We start from the raw sequence: 22,034 nt of genomic DNA on the forward strand, positions 1-22,034 counted from the left end.
TGCTAGAGCTCATATCCTTTTCTGGAAAGAGATTGACTTATATAGGAAGGTAACTGAGGAGGCCCTTGGTGGGATATATACTACCCACGGAAGGACTGTCCTTCTTCCCAGGGTGAAATCCAAGGAATATTGCTCTCTGGGCAGAAAGACATCAAGGGGTCCTATGCAGAGAGGTACTGACCCGAATAACCACAAGTTGAACAAGTCCAACATTGTCTCTGCCACATGGAGCTTACAGTGTGGTGGCATACAGACATAAATCCAATAATCATACATATTATTATTTCCACGTGTAATAAAAGCTAAGAAGAAGATGGCAGATTTCTCCGATAGCATAGAATCAGGGGTCTAATCAGTTTAGATTAGATCTGAACTGATGTTACAACTGAGATCTAAAACATGATTAAGAGATAAACAGTTTTCAAATCTAAAAAAAAAAAAAGAGTTACCTGGGGGGAGGAGTGAAGTGGGAGTAGGTAGATAGCATTCCAGACATACAGAAAAGATACTGGTCCCTTCACCTGTTTCTCTTCATAGGACTTCTCCTTGAACGAGTTATCTGTCCTTGTTGTCTCTAATTCCTCCACTCCTCTTCTTTGTTGAACGCATTCCAAGTACGAGCTCCACCACTTTGCTGAAACTGCTCCTGTCTAGGATACTGTTGCCCTCTGCATTGTTAAGTCAATCATCAGTTTCTCTGTAACACACACCCACGTGCATGTGAGCTGCCCATCTTTCCTGCTTGGGTGGTGACAGGACCCGCTGGTACTTGAGGCATTCCAGTCTGGGAATAAGTAAGTACAGGAGAAATGGCCTCAATTAAGGCACCAAGGATATTCAAAGAAGTATTCTAAGAGCCCTCACAATCCCAACCATGCATGCTTAAAGGGATGGCCAGGTATGTGGACAGGAATGACCATACCCCTCAAACTAGCTAGGCTTGGCGATGGAAATCAGAAGCTCTGAGTATAGAGAAGCGGAATTTTACTATCTACCTACTCAAAATGTGAATTTTCATTGTGCTATAAATCTACAATTAACAGCCAGATTTATTTTTTTTATTGAATGCTTTTAAAAATGCCTAATAACAAATATTAAGCAACTTTGACTTGTATCTAAGTATTATATCATACTACATTTGTACATTTGAAGTATCTAGTACTGTGCTGGTAAAACAACTGAGTCTCAGTAAATGATTGGCTGTTTGGTTTTAAATATGATGTGATCATGTTTTTGCTGTCTCCTTTACCTTAAGCCGTTATGGAACTCCTGAAGAGCTGAAAGAACTGGTTGACACAGCTCACTCAATGGGTATTACAGTCTTCTTAGATATGGTACATAGCCATGCCTCCAAAAATTCAGAAGATGGATTGAATATGTTTGATGGGACAGAGTCCTGTTACTTTCATTACGGACCTAAAGGGAATCATAATCTTTGGGATAGTCGATTGTTTGCCTACTCCAGGTACGTACATAGAATATGGAAATGTCTTATTTGTTTAAAAATAATTCAAGGAATTTTACTAAATTCATTGTATGTATACTCTCTCACTGGTATTTAATTTCTTAATTTTTAAAAAAATTTTATGAGAAATGTTTAACATACTAATAGAATTTACCTTGTTTTGATTAGCACGTGTATTAGTGGTAAGTTGCACTAAATTTCGGTTTTACAAATCATATGCTATTTAACTTATATTGGTTATATTGCCCCTTAAAAGGTTAATGTGAATAATTTTTTAATATCTAGAAAGTACTTTATCAGTTTGAATTAAACATAGCAAATCGCCTTTTAATAGAAGAATACACATTGTTTTAAGTAGGCCATTTTTAAAAATCATACTATGTGTTTTGCTATCTTAATATTACCATGTTTTTGATTGCAGCTAAACTATAATAACAACTAACATTTATTAGTATGTAATATGTCAGGTATGGTGCCAAGGATTTAGATATATTAGCTACATATTTTATTTATTCTGCACAACAATTCTACTTACATGTGGTAAGTACTATTGTTATGACCATCTCACAGATAATAAACTAAGGTTTAGTGCTAAAACAATTCCTTAAGATTAGATACATCTCTGACTTGCCATCTAATTAGAAGGGTGTTTTAGGTGATTAAATCTAAATTCCAAAATATGGCAAACATTTTGTAAAATAAAAAATACTATCAACTTGTATCCATTTTTTATCATAAGTGAAAATATAATAAAAATATGATTTCAGGTGTATTAAAAGTAGCAGAGTGTCAAGTAATAGATAACTAATTTTTATAATATTTCTGAAAGAGTTTAATGAATTTTCTGTTGGATGTTGTACCATAAATAAATATGCACATATCTGGAAAACAAACAGTGTAGAAAAATGCTTCAGCAAGGACTTTGATAAAATGAAGAATTCTAATGTTTCAGCATAAATTAGATGACTTTTTATATGGAGGAAGTTGTTTTGCTTCACTCTTTTCTTATTATCATGCATTATTTTATATTTCATAGCTGTATAGGAATCACTCGTGCCAGATGAAGCAGCATAATATATGAGAAAAGACACAAGAGTTAGAAGCAGGTGGCTGGGTTCCAGGCCTAGTTTCACTCTGGTACAAATCGATTAATCATTCTGGTTCTCAGGTTTTCATTATAAGAGGAGGCAGAGTTTTGGGATTAATACAATTCCCTCTGTAAAGGTATTTTGTATTTGTGTCACCTTTTGAATATTGCTTTTTATACTGTAGATTTATAACGAGTAAAAAGGACTGAACCTGTGCTAATTCTACGATGTGATTCTTAACAATTTCATTATTGAGTAAATCTTATCAAAGTAGCTTGTGGACGAGAAATACAATTAATTGAACTTTCTGGTTCATATTTGGATGAATAATGTTGACTCTATCCTGTAGAACTGTGCCTTATGAAAGAAATACACTAAATTGTTAAATTTTTATGTTTTGAAACTATTCTGCTGTGGAACTGTGCCTTGAAAAGAAATACATTAAGTAGGTGGATTTTTATGTTATAAAATGATTATTTATTTTATTAAAATATTTATTATAGGGTATTTTTCTGTATCCTGAGCTCTCAAAGTCCATTTAAAGTTATCCAGTTTTCTAAGGAAAAGGAATTATACATAATAGTCTTAAAACAATGCTATTGTTTATATTACCGAAATTAAGGCATATTTAACATTTTTATTTAATATTGCGTTGGCCAAAAAGTTTGTTTGGGTTTTTCCATAAGATGTTACCGAAAAACCTGAACAAACTTTTTGGCCAACCCAATACTTAGTTTCTTTCTTATTGAATTAACTATTAATCTTTCTCAAGTGCTTACTTTTGGTAAATAACATGTAGCATGATTTTACTTTGTTATTATTTTTTTAATACTTTTCGGGGCTGCATTATGTCATGTAGGCTTAGACCTCTGTAAATATAGTTCCATTTAAAATGTATTTCTATTATTCAATATGTGGTTCTATTTGACAGTATTTAAATTCTCTAATTTTTATAGAATTAGTATTTTCTATATAGGTTTATGCTTTTAGTTACAACATCATTAAACAATATAGATAAATCCTACAAAAACAAATTTAAAAAGTTAAATCACCAAATTTAAGCAAATAATTCTATAATATTTAGGTTTTTCAATTTATAACATACTAAAGATTCTAAGATTCTTTGAATTATTTTCTCAATACTGTGTTGTAATTTATTAAAAACTTTATTGATAAAATTTATGTTAGCCTGATGAAAGTGTATTTCATTTTTCTTTTTTTTTTTACATTTTCTTCCTTCTATTCTGACTAGTTATAGCATATGTAATATAATATTGTTTTGGTGTAATGCGAAAACCATTTTTATAATCGGCATTCATGATGAAAGTCCGATGCTCTTTTGGTTATTTACTGCTGCTTAACAAACCAGCTCAAAATTTAGTGACTTTGGACAACAGCAGTTATTTATTTTACTTCCAGATCTGCAGTTGGGGCATAGGTCAGTGTGACATCTCTTCTCTTCCATGTTACGGTCTGGGTCTGGAAACTGACATGGCGTCATTTCTGCTATAAGCTATTGTCCAAACAGTTACAGATTCAAGGGGAATAGACCCTTTTATTTCAGTGACAGGAGTATTAAAGAATTTTAGGACTAAGTTTTAAAATCCCCACATCTAACAGGTTTTAACCATACACAGTAAATATGCCAGTTCACAAATTCAAAAGAGATGTATTGAAATACCTGTCTATGTGGAAATATTGGTATTTTTCTCAGCTGTATTTCTGTGGTAGAGAGTTTGTCTGAAATAGGCAATTTTCAAAAAACATACTAATCATTATAAAACTAATAATGCCATTTTTGTTAATTAGAAAATATAAAAAGGCATAGAAAATCCAAAATAAAAATGATTATTCTTTACAAATACAAATAACATTATTTTTATGTGGCTGCACTTAATGAGTATTCTTTTCATGCATATAAACACAGGAAAACCCAAACCTTTACTATTACTCTATACATAGGATAGCTATTCGTCTATAATTTTGGGCTTGTTCCTTATCCAGGTGATATCAGAAACAACAATTTATACTTCATGTTTTAATTTATAAGTTATTTTTCACCCCTTACCTTTGATATGTTGATTAATCTTATACTCCATTGAAAATTAGATATAAAAATGGTACAGGGTTTGCCTAAGGCCCTAATAAACCTCTTTTTTGAAAACGTGTAATAATTTTTGAAATTAAGAAAATGTTGATCTTATATAGAATCAGCTTCTGCAGAGATATGTTGCTGATGCTCATTTCATTCTATCTGTATGTCACAACCTGTCACCATTTATAATCTCTGATTCAAGTGTCATCATCAGAGTTATCAGAATTAAATCTCTCACTCTGGGTAATACCAGAGATCCTGACTGTGCTATTTCATTACCTGTTATGAATAAATTTCCAATCAGGAGCTGCCCATGTTTTAATTTTCTGTCTACTCGGCTGAACTGCCTTCTAGCTCTGCTAAATTACTAGTGACAGTTCATAACAGAGATTGGGTTGTTCTTTCTTTAGTTGGTAAAGAGAACTTCTTGACAAATCTGTCACCCATAAGTTTCAAAAGTTTCTAGAGTGAGAAATAATGGATATAATTTAATGGTCTCAGTTTTAAATTGTATTTTGCATATGTGTCTGGCACTATGTAAATGCACTTGATAAAATAACAAGACAACTGCACAATTTGTGCAGCTTAGCAATTATTATACCGTAACCTTTACTAAAGCTTCGAATGAGAACAGTTTCTTTGTTGAGTATTTTCTTCAAAGATAAGATATGAATCTCAAAGGAGATAGCATAGTAGAACTCATGCTCATTTTTTCCCCCCCGAACCTTACATTTGGGTACAAAAGTAGTGTAATCATATTCTGTCAGCATGAGTTTGTAGTGACAACTATTAGGCAGGAAGATACTCTTATCTTGAGTTATAAGAGTTCCTTTCAGAAACAAAAAGTGAATCCAGTTTGATTTTTTAAGGTCATAACCACATGGAATAAAATATCCTTTAGTACATACACTATAATATGTGGATCTTCTTAATCTTCCTAGGTCTTTTCCACGGGTTAGAATGTGGAAGGAAATTCATGGGGCCTTCCCTTCTGAGAGTGGATATTTGAATCTTAAATATTCTGTGATGTCTTATGTGATGTTTCTTTTTTAGTTTGTCAATAGAGTGAATTGCATTTATTGATTCTGAATGTCAAGCCAATCTTACATTCCTTGGATAAGCCCTCATAAACATAGATACTAAAATTCTAAACAAAATTTTGGCATATATTTATTTGATATTACATCATGACAATCAATTATTAATGATGATCCTTAATTTAAGAATTATTGTTCATTGATATATTAATTAATGAATATATGACACCATTATGATTAGCAGGGTATTTAAAAACTAAGCATCCAGGACATGAATAGAAACCTCCAAAATATTATTTTTTAAGAGCTTTAAAGTCATATGCTGCTTTGTGATTTCTTAAAAGCAAAAAACAAAAAGCAACAGGCCATCAGGTGAAATAATCACTCTTTTTTGCTACAGTAAAAATGGCCACAATAACACAGAAAAATAGCATAAAAAGGGTAAATGTGTTCAACATCTGTTGAAAACAGGTATTATCTGGAAAAGTTTTAGATTCATCTAGGACACATTGCTAGATATATATGCTTGAAGTTTCTGTGCATATGCTTATCAGAAATTTGGGAAAAAACAAATACAAAAAAATCACTCCCTTCAGGGTATAGGTGACATTTTAACAGTTAACTTGAAGTAACTGCTTTCAAAGAAAGTTTAGCTATGGGGAAACCGTTTGGGGAAAATATCAAGAAAAAGTTTCCATCTTCGTGATTTTATTGCCACAAATGATTTCAGTCATAAAAATTCTTTTATTTGCATATACATGAATCTTGGAGCATTTTTTGCCAAGTTTCTAAAATTGTTCCAATTATAGTTTGTCATAAGCCCATTGGTTATACTTATAAATATAATTATAAATATAAATGAATCACCTTGTGGTTAATTGGCAAGATCACCCAACTAACTCAGGGAAAATGAAATATACAATCCATATTTCATGAAAGATGGTAGATAGTGGAAGGAGTTGGAAAAAAAAAGTTTTATAACTTAATAAAGATAGCCATTGATTCCCTTCTTTCATTTATATCTATGTATTTTAGTGAGCTATTATAGCCAGGAGGAGCATTAAAATCACCTGTGAAAGCAATTTTAAGTTTAACCAGACCTTGATTATTTTATCTTTACTTTTAGTTTCTTTTTGTGGATCTATTAATATATTACTAAAGTGGTATATATACAATTAATAAATAAATACACATATGGAGGAGTGTGCTGATAAGGCACACAGTCAAAAAAGTTTACAAATAATTGCTTAGGTAAATTAAGGTTAACATCAAAGATTTTTTTTTTAAAGAAGAAGAAACTTGTTTTTCTGATCAATTCATTCATAAATTTATTGAATGAACTTATTGAGCATTTACCCTATGTCATATCTTTAGGGAGATATTTTCTGTATATTTAAACTAGCACAAAACCCTAAAAGAAAGTATATGTTTTAATTTCTTTGGATAGATTTCAGAACATTGAATATTTTTTTTAAGTTGAAGTAATACAGTATCATTTTAGACAAATACCTTTCCTATTTGCTTAATAAAAAGCAAATGATGGAAGATTAAAAGACAATTTCGGACATAGATTTAGCAAACAGTTAACTATTCCACAGGGAGTCGGACAATTAAAAATAAACAAAGAATAACTTACATAGCCTATTCATTAAGAATATTAAAATTTCACAGTAAGATTGTTAATAATGCTGGACGTCCCATAAAAAGTCTTTCTGTTTTCCTCTTTTACAGAATTTTCTCTCTTCCTTTTAGTAATTTTTCCTTGTTTAAACCAGGACCTTATTTCAGCTTGATTGAGGCAAATGGTTAAATCTACTATTTCAAAGAACGTAGAGTTAGATTCAAAATTCAGACAGGCTAATTTTCTTTTGTAAAGGTGATTAAGAAAGTTGCTATATCAATCTAATCTGTCTGGATTTGAGTTTGAATGGTAGAAATATTACTTCTCTTACAGGGTTTATGAGATTATTCAGCCTGGCAGAAAGGTTTCCATTGATGCAAAGCACAGCACTGGAGTAAGGATTTACAGTCTTTGTGTAAACTTTGTTCCTCGTAAAACTTTGTATTCTCTGCCTTGTTTATTCTCACAAGTCTAAACTTTAAGTGCACAGGGATATTGTGAAAATATCTTGAGTATTTAGGTCTTACTCACCTGTAACATTCACCTTCTCAAATGCAAACTCCCTCTAAAGTAGGACTCTTCTTACTTGGTAATTTACCTTAAATTTGAAAATGTCGAGCATGGCTTCAAAAGCAGCGTTTTTAACTTCAGGCAGTGGTACATGCCTGTGAAAATGGTCCAAAGGTCCCTATTCAGTGGTTGTTTACTTAAGTCTGTGAATTTTGTTGAGTCTATAATAATAATATCTGGGTTTTTCTTATGACCTTTTTAAACAAGCAGGTAAAATGTGAGAAAAAATCCATTTTTCTCTTTTTATCTGTGTGTAACAAAACAACTTGTTTAGCCATGTCTGTTTTCTAGGTTATGGACTAGCAGTTTTGAAGTTATGAAGAGATATTTCATGGTTTCCTAGCTGAATGATTTCCTTAGTGTTATGCTGCAGATAAATAACCCATGTTATAGTGAGCCAATTATTTTCAGAAAATATAGGTATCTCTTAAAATTTTGGAAGGGCACATAATTTATATGTAACATAAAAATTATTTATTTTTGAGGGTCTCCCCCCCCCCGACCCCCATTCATTTGGACTAGTGATCAGGCATATTTTTCTCAAACTTCTGAATTTCCCATCCCAATTTTGTGGTGGTGAGATATCTCTATTTGGTCTTCATTTTGCTTCTTTTTCTTTCACTGTTAGTAAGACAAGCCATCAGCCTCAGGATTTATTTCATTGTCTTTTTTCAGCTCCCCAAGATTAGACCTTTGCCTGTGTAGCCTTTCAAAATTCTCTGTCTGCTGAAAGCATCACTAAAACTCAGGGGCAGTTATAGTTAACATTTTCTCCCAGTGCTTTAGGAAACAAAACAGCATAATAGCCAACTTTTCTAAGACTTAAGCTCTATTCTCAGCACTGTGTAAAGGACGGCAAATGAGGCCAACTAGCTGTTCAGTGGGTTTATCTGATCTTTGTGAGGGATGATTATCATGATGACTATAGTGATAACCTTTATTAAGGATCATTCAATTTGGAGGCATTAGGTGCCTACCTACCTTATTGAACTTTCTTCTCTGACAACCTGAAGTAAAATATCTCCTTCAGTCTTCTGCCATTTCCTATCTCCTGTCCCTACCTAATTTTTTTCCATTGCACTTATCACCATGTTACATTCAAAAAAGATACTTGTTTATTTTTTTAATTTTAGTGATATATTTGTTGTTTATGTATTAAATGTGGAAGTAAAGTTAATATTTATTGTTTCTTATAGAAAATATTTTAAGTAAAGCAGTCTCTGTTTCTCTTTCTCTCTGTCTAATAAACTTTTCACCATCAGATTTGCTTGCTATGAAAATGACACTGCAAAGTATTGACTTGGTGTGGTTACATGTTCTTTAGAACGGAATTCAATGAAGAAAGCTATCAAAGATACTTCCAGCCAAAATGATGATGATAATAATAAATACTACATATAGTTAAGATATAAAAGATCTGACATAATATAAAATAAGTGGTTTTAGAATTACATGACCTTTACCTCTCTGATCTTACCAAGCTGTTTAACACTTAAATCTTGGTTTCATGGATGAAGAGCTCATCATGTGCCACAGGGCAGTTATTAAATCTATGTAAAATAACATCATTGAAAATACATGACAAGCTAAATATAGAATATTATGAAGAGTTTGGAATTGTACTTTCAGATTTTTACTAAAGGTGAAAGCAGGGCTTAACTCACAAACCAGGCAGGTAACTGAGGGAAGCAGGCCAGGTGGTGGTCTTGGCAACCCAGAGCAAATAGGTCTTGTTAGAAGGGGCTCCCACTCACAAGCTCCTGCTGGTTGCTTCCATGTGAAGCCACATCTTCCACTTCTTTGAGAGAAGTCAGAAGTCCACATTTTATATGAAACATCCCCATTTTTAAATGTCTGTAATTAATTTAAATTTTTGAAATTATTGTTCAGACCAAAGGGACACACATTTGGGATTGATATAATCTCTGGGCCTCTAGTGCTATCTCTGGACCCTGAGATGTACCTTGGGTTAAGAGAGTATCAGATTCTATGAAACTTCCAAAATTAGGTAGTAAATTAGGTACTGAGTCAGATATGATAATAGGACAATGATACTTTTATAGTTTAAACACAACATTGTAATTCAACTTTCTTTGGATTAGCAGTGGGAATTTTATAAACCTAAACTGGTAGTGTGACACTGTCTCTCAGCAGAATTATGTTAACATCTCCTTGATTTTAAGTAGCAGATGAATCAACAAAATAAATGCCTTTTAAAATCAGGCTCAATAAATCAAAATTCACATTTAGTGAAGAAATCTACAGAGTTAAAATTCAGTAACCTTTATTTATTGTAATGTCTTGCATCTAAGTTGTAAGTAATTTCTATAAATGTAGTTACTGACTTTTGGAGGCATAATAGAGAATGGGTAGAGGCCTGGGCTTTAGGTAGCAGCCTGGGCTCAAATACTGGTTACACCACTTAGCGTGTAACCACAGCCAGATTAGTTAATCTTTCTAAATTTAATTTCCCCATCTGTAAAATAAGACTCTATTTGTATCTCCCTCCTGTGATTGTGAAGATTTAGTGACACACTTATCCTGGCGCCTGGCTTGTAGTCATGATAATCGCCATTGTTACCAACATTGCCATATCATTGTCACAGTCTTCTTGTGGGTAGATTAACCAGCCGACCTATTCCTCTGAAACATACTTAGAGGCTTGAAGACAAGCAATAACAATACTTTTCGTGAGCCAAATATGTGCCATAATCGCTGTGGATCTTTATTTGTTGTGGTCTCACACTATTTTTTAAAAGCACATTCAACCGTTTTCTTGGTAGAAGCCCCAAATTAGGAACGTTTGTGGAAATGACCGATCGTGATCAACATCTAACAGTACTGAGAAATCACAGCCAAGAGAAATGGTAGAGGGAGAAAGCCCATCAAGGCCAGAAACCAGAACTGAAAGCACAGCGATGTGAGGCCCCTCAGGTGCAGCAGCAAACAGTTCCACACTCTGTAATTGTCCCTCTGGGCATCATTAGACTGCACTATAGTGTAATAATTGATCATAATGAATGTGAGTCATTAAAAAAACTTTAAGTCATGTTCAAAAATGTCTTTTTAGGCACCAGGAAAAAGTAAAATGTTATTTCAAAGTATTTTCGTTAAAAATGTTAAATTTTTAAATGTTATTTTAGACATTAAGTTAAAGTTTCTGTCAACTATTTTTTAATGAGGGTTACTGTGAAGATTTTATTTATGTGGAGTACTTTGTTCCCCTCCAATGCAGAATAAGCAAAGCATCCCTCTACTTGTTATTATTTTTAAAATTTTCGGGTGAGGAAGGCATTTTATTAAAGTTATTGGATTAACTACCCTGATTCTTTTGCCTTTTAAATCCAGGGCCATCGGATCTATTTCTTATGATAATATCTTATGGTACTTTGTTGTGAGAGGGAAACAGAATTTTAGTCTCAGGACGTAGATTCTAAATCAAATTGTTCAGTCTTTCCCAATAATGGAGTTAGGGGACAAATTTTTCAGTATAATGGCTAAGCTGCTTGCTATAACAGTACCTAGATTAGCTCAGGCAGGAAGGGCCCACTTAGTTCTCACCATCTCCTGTCTCTTCTTTGTATTTCACATGGCCATTGATGTTGTGACAATGATTATGAGTAAGGAGATCACACCTTTGTGTTTGTTGTTTGTTGCCCAGGCTGGACTAGCATGTCCTCCTGATATTTTCCTTCTGACAAAGTGTTATTATTAAGCGTTGCCTTATAATAATCTGGCATGAGCTTTGCTTAACTTGCAGTTTTTCCTCCTTGTTTCTGCCATGGGCTTATCGACCAGCTTGTGTGGTTATATCTGAAAGGCTGTTAGAAATTGCCCATCTCTTTATCTTTTCCCAGCACTTTCCAGAAGTGAGGTATCTAAGATCTCCTGTAAAAGAAGAGAATTCGGGGAGTTTAGTGACAAAATGAAGGGATGAACACTGTCAGGTCATAGAGGTGGCGAGAGAGGCACTCAGTACTGCTGTCCCTGCCGACCACCTGGTACAGGAGACTGCTGTGCTGCCAGGCTGCCGGCTGGTGGGGTCAGAAGGAAAAATGGGAAATTATATGTGAGGTGTGCACAAAATAAGTGTGCAAAATAGAAACCTAATAGTCCTGCTGAGAAGCATATAGAACAACACTGTCCAAAAGAAATATAATGCAAGCCACATACATAATTTAAAATATTCTAGTACTCACATCCATCTCTAAAACGATGATTAAAACGGAGCTTACCTCATGGAGCTGTTGGGAGATTTGAAGTATTAAAAATACTTGAAGTTCTTAGAACAGTTTCTAGCACATAATAAGAATTAGTTATTATTTCTTATAACTTCCATGGTTTGTTCCACAACTTCTTTGTTGACCTCGAATTTATGTATTATACAAACTCTGAACATATATCCATCTAACCATTACAGTTCCTCTTTATATTACTACCAAATTATTTCTCAAATCCAGATCCTCTTTCCTACCTCTGCCCTGTGTTAAACGCTCTTATTTGATTATGTACCTCCACTGTCTGCTCTCTTACATGTTAATATGTATTTTACTATACTGGTTTTTGGATTGCATTATTATTTAGTTTACTTTTCTCCTCTACACCAGGCAAAAATATAAGCTTCAGCAAAGCAAAGGCAATGTTGTCTTGTTTCTGCCTTTATCCCTCAAGACTAGAACAGTGCTTGACTTACTTAAACACAAATTTATTGAACGGATAAAGAAATGAATGAATACATTTATGTTTTCTAAGGCTCCCAAATTTAGAATATAGGTCTTATACATCTTGTAACCCTATTGTTTAGCACAGTGTTTCAGAGCCTACCAGAGAGTAGACTGTCAAATATTTGTTCAACTGAGTAAAAAGTGAAACCCGTTATCTCTACGAAGTCTTACTTATTGAATATTTTAGGTCCTTTTATTCCCAGATGTAGCAAATGGTATTTCAGTTAATTTATGAAGTAACAATGGCATCCAGATCTGTCACAGCAGTTTGTTCCATGTAACTACTATAGAAAATGATCCACCAGGGAGGAAAGTTCAGGAGGATATCCATGTGTGTCACATGAAGAGTGTTCAGTGCTCAAATAAATTTGGAAAACCCTGAATTAAATCAAGTTCAACACATTTCTTTATAGTTGAAATTCTTGGAATCTTTAATTAGCTATTGTGTATTTTGAATCTCCAAGTAAGTGCTGCACAATAACACTTCATTTCTCAAATGTCTTTGACCTTGAGGCACTTCAATGCACTTAGAAGAGATTTTTTAAGAAATCCTAACATCGAGGTTTTGAAGGACCTGCCTCTGGTCTCGTCCTAACTTACTCTTCCTCTCATTCATTAATCTCTAACCACTCTGGTCCTGTTCTTGCTTTGGAGCCTCTGTGCATGCTTTTCCCTCTGCCTGGAGTATTGCCTTTGTATGGCCAGCTCCTTTTTATTTTCCTGTCCACATTGTAAAAGTCCCTTCTTAACTTCAGCAGTCTAAAATCAATCCCCTGGAATGCTTGCTCATGGCTTCCTCTCTTCATTCTTCACTTATTTATCATAATCTGTAGATAAGATTTGCAATTATATTTGTATTTTGTATTTTAAAATAGTGATAACTTAACCTATTTTTCTTTTGATCTCATTTTTAGGGGATATTTTGTTGAGTGTGCATATGTAAATTCCATACTATAAACACTGTTAATGGTGGTTTTACATTTTTGTAAAGAATATCCTATTTGAAATTTGTGTCCTTGTAAGAAGCTAAAAATTTTCACTAAACCCTTAAATACCTTAAATACTAAAGGTATAGTGATATTAACTTGTGGTAGTTAGTGGATGGAACTAGGGTGGGTTTGCTTTGGCATCCAAGCTATGGGCTGTTCCTTACAGAGTAGTGCTTGTCACCATTTTAATTCTTTATTTTATTGACATCGTTCATTTTCATCTCTTCCTTATCACTCTCAAATCCCCATCAACATACAGTACCATTTACTTGTAGTTTACATTTTAGAGAAATGAAGCTTTTTTTAACCATTTTCTCAAGCAGTAAGTAATAGCACAACCTGCTTCAGAATTTACACTAACTTAAACAAAATACTATTATCAGTCTTCCCCCATCAGTCCATCAAAGATTCATCTGGCTGCCTTTGTTATTCTCCTAGTTCTTCTCTTTGTCCTCTCTCTGTCTCTCTCTCTTTCCCTGTCTCTCTCTCTGTCTCTTTCTCTGTCTGTCTGTCTCATAGATCTCAGCTGTACGTTTGGCAATTTAAATTTTGTGATATTTAAAAGGAGATACCCAACAATAAAAAAAATCATGGATTTTATTTTTTTATTCATGCTTATCAATTCTGCAAAGAGCTAAGGGAAAATTGTCTCTATGTTCTTTTTAAAAGTCTTAATATATAGACTGCACTTGCCACAAGCAGACAAGGTGTAAAATATTAAAATATAGGCAATGCAAAAGTAAAAACCTCACTCAGAACCAAATACTCTGAGGAGATGCTATCCTCGGTGTCTAGATTAGATAGTCATCTGTGAATTGATGAAGACCTAAGAATTTCTCCCATCAAGGCAGAAATGAAGCATTCCGTTTTTTCTTTGTGATCTTTCTTCCTCTCCTCCTCTCCCCTCCTCTTCCCTTCTCCTCCCTCCACCGACTTTTTTTATAATACAAGGGGGAGCAAGGTTCTGAGGCTGGAGAGGATTCAGGTCTGTATCAGGTGAGGGCACAGCTTTGGTTTTCTCTCCTCTTTGTCTTCATTATGACTGGCTTATTTCCCTGCTCTACTGATTATTTCAGCATGTAGAAAAAACTGGCTGCAGCTAAAAATTTGTCTTAAGAAATGTAAACCTTTGAGGCCATTTGAGCATAAACCCAGGCAATTCAGAGAAGCTGGGAACAAGCCAGAGGGAGGCTTGGTCCTTTTATCCACTCCTTCTGCAGGATTTATTAACATCCTGCAGAAAGTAGAAATCTGATTCTTGTGCTGTGCGTGTTTATAAATTATATTACTGTGTAGATATTAACTAGTTTATATCAATACGCACTAGATTTGAGTTTTCTTATCATTTATATACATGTTTATATACGTATGTGCACAGACACATCTAAAGTTCAAAGTTTTATACAGATTAATCATAGATTATTTAATGTTTTGGCTTCTTGCTGTTAACTATAGTTTATAATCTCAACACAACTAAAATTGATAGAAAATGGGGCAAGAATATAGATTTCTATGCTGTGCAGGTAAATTAGTTTTAAAGCAAAGGAAGTTTTACTTTAAAAATAGAAATGAAGTACTTTTTAATGTATTAGAAATGTCTGTAAAATGTCTTTAGGAAATATATACATGTACTATGTATATGTGTATATATATACTGCATATGTATATACAATGAACTTCTGAGTGTCTCTGCTTTTTAAAATGAATGATAGGGACAGGGGGCTTTATGGACACATGTTAATGATAAAGTAATCTGCTGCTTAGAATCATGTATTAAAAATAAGTCTGGCACACACAGGTGCTGAATTAGCTAATTAATTAAATTAATTAATTAACTAAACAAAATTTCATTGAGCACTTATTATGTACCCAATATTCCTGAATCCTGGAAATGAAGCAGTAAGAAACCAGGTAAGACCCCAGTTCTCTGAGCCCTGTTTATGGGAAAGGCAGACAATACAAAATAAAGTTCCAGATAGTAGCAAGTACCATGAAGAAAAATAAAGTCACCTAAAAGTGTTCAGTGTTATGCTGACTGCAGCTGTTTTTCAGTGTGATCAAGATAACCATTTCTGAAGAGGTAATACTTAAACAGATTTGAATGAAGTAAGGTGCAATATAAAATCCTGGGGGGTGAGCGAACAGTGAGGAGAAAGCAGTTGTGAAGTCTCTGTGGGGGAACGGGCTTAGTGTTTTCAAGAGAAGGCAAGAAGATGCAGAATGGTAAGTGAGGCATAATTTTAGGAAAATCCAGAGAGTTTGTCAGTTGTCAGATCATGTAAAGCCTTGTAGGTTTCTGTACGGAGTTTGGATTTTCTTCTATTTTATTCAATTTATTCTGTGTTTGATGAGAAGCTGTTAAAGGGTGTGGATCAGGGGAATGGTGTGATAATACTGAAGATAAGTCCACTATATGATAATAAGCTAGGAGGAAGAGGGATGTGGGTAGGTGTGGAATTGTGGGCAGCATGAAGGGTCATCTGCACTGCAGCAGTCCAGTGAGAAATTGTAGTGTTTGGGGTAGGAGTGGTACCATCAGGAGGTTTAAGAACTGATTAGATTAAAATGGAATACATTTTGAAGGGAGAGCTGATAAAACTTGCTGAGTGATTAGTTGAATATGAGGGTAAGAAAAATTATTTCTAAGTTTTTGTCCAGTAGGTAAATGGGCCTCTGAAAATGGCACCTCTATACCTTTTGAGCATGAGGTATAGCATAGCCATTTATAGAGCTGCAGGAAACTGGGAGAAGTATTGGGGGGGAAATTAAAAGGTCATTGTTGGACAACTTAAATTTGAAATGTCCATTTGACATATAAATGGAGATCTTGAGTAGCCAGTCAAATATCTGAACCTGCAATTCGGTGGAAAGGATAGGGCTGGCAAATTAAAATCAGAAGTCATCTGTTTATAGAAGGTATTTCAAGCTATGAGATGGAATTAGATTACTTGAAAAGTGAGGATGAGGAGAGATATGGTCTGACTGCTGATCTCTGAGTTACTCTCACATGAAGAGGTCAGGAAGAAGGATCTGTAGGTGAAATAGAAGGACAGGGAGGGAGGGCTCAACCATGTCAGCTGCATCTGTTGGGCTTAAGTTAGTTGAGATTGAGAAGTAGACATTGATTTGGCCTGATGGTCATTTATTTGGACTAAAAAGGGTTTTGTTGGAATGGTTGGGCTGAAATTCTCTTTTTGATGAGTTAAAAATGAATGCGAAGAGAGAAAGTGAAGGCAGCATGTGTAACGATAAATTTTATGAGGGGATATTCTTTAAAGGGGAGTAGAAAAGTGGGTTGGTAGCTAAAATAGAGAGTTGTAAGTCAGAAAGTTTCTTTTAAAGTAGGATATGTTTCAGCTGATAGGGTTGAACCAATAGAGAAGGGAAAATTGCTGAGTCAGTAGAGAATGGATAACTGTAGATACAAATCTTTGAGAAGGGAAGAGAAGGTGGGATTTGGGGTACAAATGGAGGGTTGGTCTTGGAAAAGTTCAGGGACAATTTATCTGATATAATAAGGAGACAGATATATGACTTTTAAGCAGAGACGGTGGTAGATTTGATTGGGTGTTGATGATGTTCTGTAATTGCTTCCATTTTTTCATTTATTTTTAAAGTCAAGGCAGTCAACTGAAGGTGAAAAGTTAAGAGAGAGGTGTTGGAAATTCCAGATGAGAGGAGGTGTAGAATTGTCATCTGAGAGAGTGGGAGAGTTGTTTCATCGATAAGGAAATATGATGGGATTCCTGAGTGATTTTGTGGGCCCACCTGCCTGTGGACCAAGCAGAAAGCTGGATTTGACTAAGTTCTGCTAGGACTATGAGACTTCCCTTAAATTCCACTGGAAGCTGTTTTAAAGGCTGGAGAAGGGCAATCAATAAATGCTTGAATGACAATTTTTCTACCTCCATTTTCCTTGAATTTTCATATAGTTAACATTTCCAGAAAGTTGACAACAACAAAAAGAGTTAATTTAAAGAATCACAGTTTTCCAGGTCAAATCTGTTAAATAGTAAGTCACAGCGGGAGGTATAATTAATTATAAGCTAAGTAAGCTTGCATGACAATTGATTCAAATATACTCAACTCATCACCAAATATATTCTTCATAGTATTGCTGGAGTAAGCTTTCTCAAGTGTAAATTTTGTGTGTGACTGACAAGGGTAAATCATTCAGTGGTAAACTATAGCCTATGACAGTTGTTTTCTAAACAGATGAATGCTAATGGCTCTGGTGACAATGGAGATCCAACGTCTATTGTAGAATTACTCACACTTAAGGCTGCCTCGTCCTTATAGAGTATGTCATAGTTTGATACTTTCTTGATCATGTGAGATAGAAATATGAGAACCAAGGACATAAAACAGGGTTTCACAAGTCAGTTATGCCATCTCAAATATGGTCCCAAATATTTCTCAGAGATTATCCTTACTGTTCCTAGTCCACTGACTGAAGGTGGGGTTCCCTGATTGCCTGAAAGGTCTTGAGCACAAAAAATGCCATTGTGCACTAGCTAGTGAGAATTGCAATTGGCAGTAGGCAGCACAAGGGTACTATCCAGTTTGCAGCTATCTCAGGGAAAGTCTAGTGGTTGTAAAAATGTGTGCATGTGCACTTGCTTTTGGGATGGTGGGTGGGGTAGTCACAACAGTCACAACATACAAGCCTAACTCCTTGTATGTTTTCCCCAGGGCTGAAACTATGGGTCCATGAATACATTCAATTACAACTTTTTGATATACAAAAGGATCCAATTCTAAATTTTAAGAAACATACATATTAAAAGAGATGGCATTATTTTTAAAAAGTACTTGAAACAGGGATGTGGCTGCACTTCTCCTTCGCTGTATACCCTTAGCCAGTTTCTGGGAGAAAGCACACAGACTTTAAGAACAATAGGCAATAGTCATAGCGGGTTAATCCTTTCTCTGCCTTGAGGCACCAAGGTAGGGGTTGCCCAGCTGCCTCTAGCAATCCCGTGTGTGCTATCCACTCAGCACTGAGGCATCTTCACTGAAGCTCTATGGGAACAAGAGTCATATTTTCAAAGTAATTGGTCTTAAGGATAACTTCCAAGTTCTTGGCAAACTAGGAGCTCAAGTATCTGATCACTTTCTGCTTCTCTAAATTCTACAATGTAGAGTTTCTCACACATACCAAATTTCTGTGTCTTTACCCATGCCATTCTTTCTCCTTTGGAATGCCTTCCCTCCTCTACTTTGCTTTATACACTATCTTATATTTCAAGACCAAATATCTATCTCCTCTTGTAGGAAACCTTCATAAAAACTCTACCATCTCTATCCTTGTCCCTGCTGCTTTAAATGTCTTCTTGCCTGTCTCATTCCAATAGTTTTAAGCTGGACTTCCCCTTCTTACTTAAATACTGCATTTAAATAGGTCTAATAATGTATGTATGTGTATATATGTGTGTGTATGTATGTATATATTACATTGAAAAAATCCCCCATGTTAGTCTTTCCTACTAGACAACATGTCATTTCAGTGACCTTTTGATTTTACTTCAACAGCATGTGTTTGCTCTCTAATTAATGCTTATTATCTATTAGAATTGTACCTAAAACAAAAATGTTTATCCTGAGAGAGTATTCTGTACATTTCATGAGATATTTTCATGCAAAATGTTCTGCCATTTCCTTTGGCTTTTGATGTTAAAAACTATTTCTATTTCAAAAATATTTTTAACTTCCCATGCTGCCACATAGTAAAGCCTTTTTAATTGATATGTTTTATATCATTCAGTTTTAATTTTATTTGTGCCCTAAGTAATTTGTTAAAGCAGTGTTTTTAGTAGGAAATCATGATCTATTTTCTAATATACCAACTGACATAAAATCCAGTTCTTCCTAAGTATAGAGATACTTCATTTTATAAATTTGTATATATCTTAATGGTGAGGACATTTTAATATTACGCTGTTTTACTTATTATGAAAAGGTTTTACTCTGAGACCTACTGAAAAAAAGCAAAAAGAAAAACTTTAAGTAGAAAATGATGTTTTGTTTCCTCATACTAAAATGCATTTTAAAATGTCAAAATAAGCATTCAAAGCTAAAATTAAATCTCTTGGTCATATTTTTGAGAAGTGATGACTTTTTCTATTTTAATTAACTCCCTAAAGAATTTTTAAATGTGAATGTCTCTAACCTAGAGGATAATTTTCAAACAATTATATATATAATTATTAGCTTTATAATTTTTCTCCATTCCTCACAAAGTCACAATTTTATCAAATACTATCTTACCCACCCCCATGAAATGTGTTGTGCTAAATAACTTATAAGTTCCAATCTGCCATCCTATTATCTATCATGGCATGTAATTAACTGCTATGATTATTTTGATTTATAAATAATTTTATATAAATATAAAAATACAGAAATATGCACTTAAATACAGAAATAAGCAATCTGTCCATTTTAATTAGCATAATTTGTAACTGTACATTTAATGTATGTCACATATAGGTTTCTCTTTATTCTGATTTTAGTATGGGCAAATATAGGAGAAGACCATAAAACCACTGTGGTCTTTGTAAATTTATATGGAAAAATGATAGACTTTTAAAATATGAATGTATGTATAGATATATTTGCACAATAAACTTGAGTCAAATTTATATACTTATGGATAACGTGAAGGACATATTTTCTATAGAATCAATTTTACAGGTCTAGTTCAGCCATGCTGCTGAACATCTGCATAATATGGTTATTTCTGCTTCTTTTTATAAGGCAGAGACCAATGCGTAAATTATGATTATTAATGATTTTACTACTTGTGATCTCTTTTGAAAACTAAATGGATGAAAATTATATTTTCCTTGCAATTTATGACAAAATGATAAATAAAATTATTTTCTGTATATTCTCATTATTTTGACATAATTTAAAGTGTAATCTTTTCAAAAGTATCTCATATACAAGTTCAGAGATTTCCAAGAGTACACTAGTTAAGGTGTTTCTGGGTGTGTAGAAGTTTTTCAGCCCTCAAAAATGCCCGATGAGTCCATTTATTTAAAGGTAAAAATCATTAATAGAACACCAGTATCTCTGGGTCTAGTCATAGCTTTTCAACTAACTATAGAAGTCAGTAGTTCTACTTTCTCAAGGACAGTTGTAAAGTGTAGTGTGGCCTAAACTCATCCCTAAGGTCTTTATAGAAAAGAAAGTTCAGTGTAGGATATGCATCATCAATGATGTTTCTGAGCTGGGGAAGAGAAGTGAAGCAAAAATGCCCAGGTGAAGTGGTGTGGGAATAAACAAGTATTGATTGAGAATGTCAAAGGCAAAAGAAACTTCTCACTGCTCTTCAAAGTTGATTCTTCCTTGTTATTGTGATGGTTAATTTTTTGTGTCAGCTTGACTGGGCTAAGGGATGCCAAATAGCTGGTAAAAATTTATTTCTGGGTGTGTCTGTGGATGTGTTTGCGGAAGAGATTTAGCATTTGATTCAGTGACTGAATAAAGAGACCACCCTCACCAATGTGGCCAGGCACCATCCAGTTTGTTGACCCCGATGGAACAAAAAGGTGAAGGACTGGTGAATTTTCTCTTTCTCTCTCTCCCTTCTTGAGCTGGGAAGTTCATCTTTTTCTATCTTTGAACATTGGAGCTTCTGGTTCTTGGCCCTTCCAACTCTGAGGCTTATACCAGTGGCACCCTGGTTCTTAGGCCTTAGGCCTCCTACTGGGAGTTACGTCATCAGCTACCCTTGAACTGAATTATATCCCCAGCTTTCCTGATTCTGCAGCAGGCAGAAGGCTAGATTGTGGGACTTCTCTGCCTCTATAACTGTTTGAACTGATTTCTATAAGAAGTCGCCTCATATATATATGTACATCCTGTTTGCTCTGTTTTGTTGGAGAACCCTAATACAGTCATGTCTAAAAATTACCATGATAAATGAGCCTCCTCAATGGTATCAGTTGGAATCATGAAGTTGGAAGGGTCTTAGTAGTCCATCCTCTCTCTAAGAGTAAGGATCACTTCTATGCACTATTTTTCTTGGTGTATAATTTTCTGCAGTCCTTTTGGAAAACAGTTTGTCAGCACTTATGTTAAAAAATGCTATAGCATGATCATTGAGTTATTTCACTTAAGGTACTTTATTCTAAGGCTATAAGCCTACTATATATTAAAAAGAAAATACTATGTGCTTAAAGATATTTATTGAAAGTTATTAACTAGAAACCAGCAAAAATATCCTTCAGGAATGACAGGTAAATTAAGACATTCTCAAATGAAAGAAAACGAAGAGAATTTGTGACCAGCAGACCTATCCTCAAAGAATAGCTAAGGGAAATCCCCTAAACTGAAGGGAGATTATAAAAAGAAGGAACACTGGAATATCAGTGAGGAAGAAGAAAAAATGGAAAAAATGTGTGGGTAAATACAATAAAGTGTTCTTTTATTTAGTTTTTA

At 34.2% G+C, this 22,034-nt stretch overlaps 1 protein-coding gene across 1 annotated transcript in view; it reads left to right on the plus strand.

Moving 5' to 3' along the window:
* GBE1 (1,4-alpha-glucan branching enzyme 1) overlaps positions 1-22,034 on the plus strand; it is a 283,524-nt gene that overhangs the window by 144,995 nt on the left and 116,495 nt on the right. The window contains exon 7 of the mRNA XM_036851650.1: positions 1,256-1,465. Within this exon, the coding sequence (XP_036707545.1) occupies positions 1,256-1,465 (210 nt within the window). The remainder of the gene's footprint in view (positions 1-1,255; positions 1,466-22,034) is intronic.

This window comes from Balaenoptera musculus, chromosome 4, assembly GCF_009873245.2.
Source record: "Balaenoptera musculus isolate JJ_BM4_2016_0621 chromosome 4, mBalMus1.pri.v3, whole genome shotgun sequence".
NCBI classification, from domain to species: domain Eukaryota; kingdom Metazoa; phylum Chordata; class Mammalia; order Artiodactyla; family Balaenopteridae; genus Balaenoptera; species Balaenoptera musculus.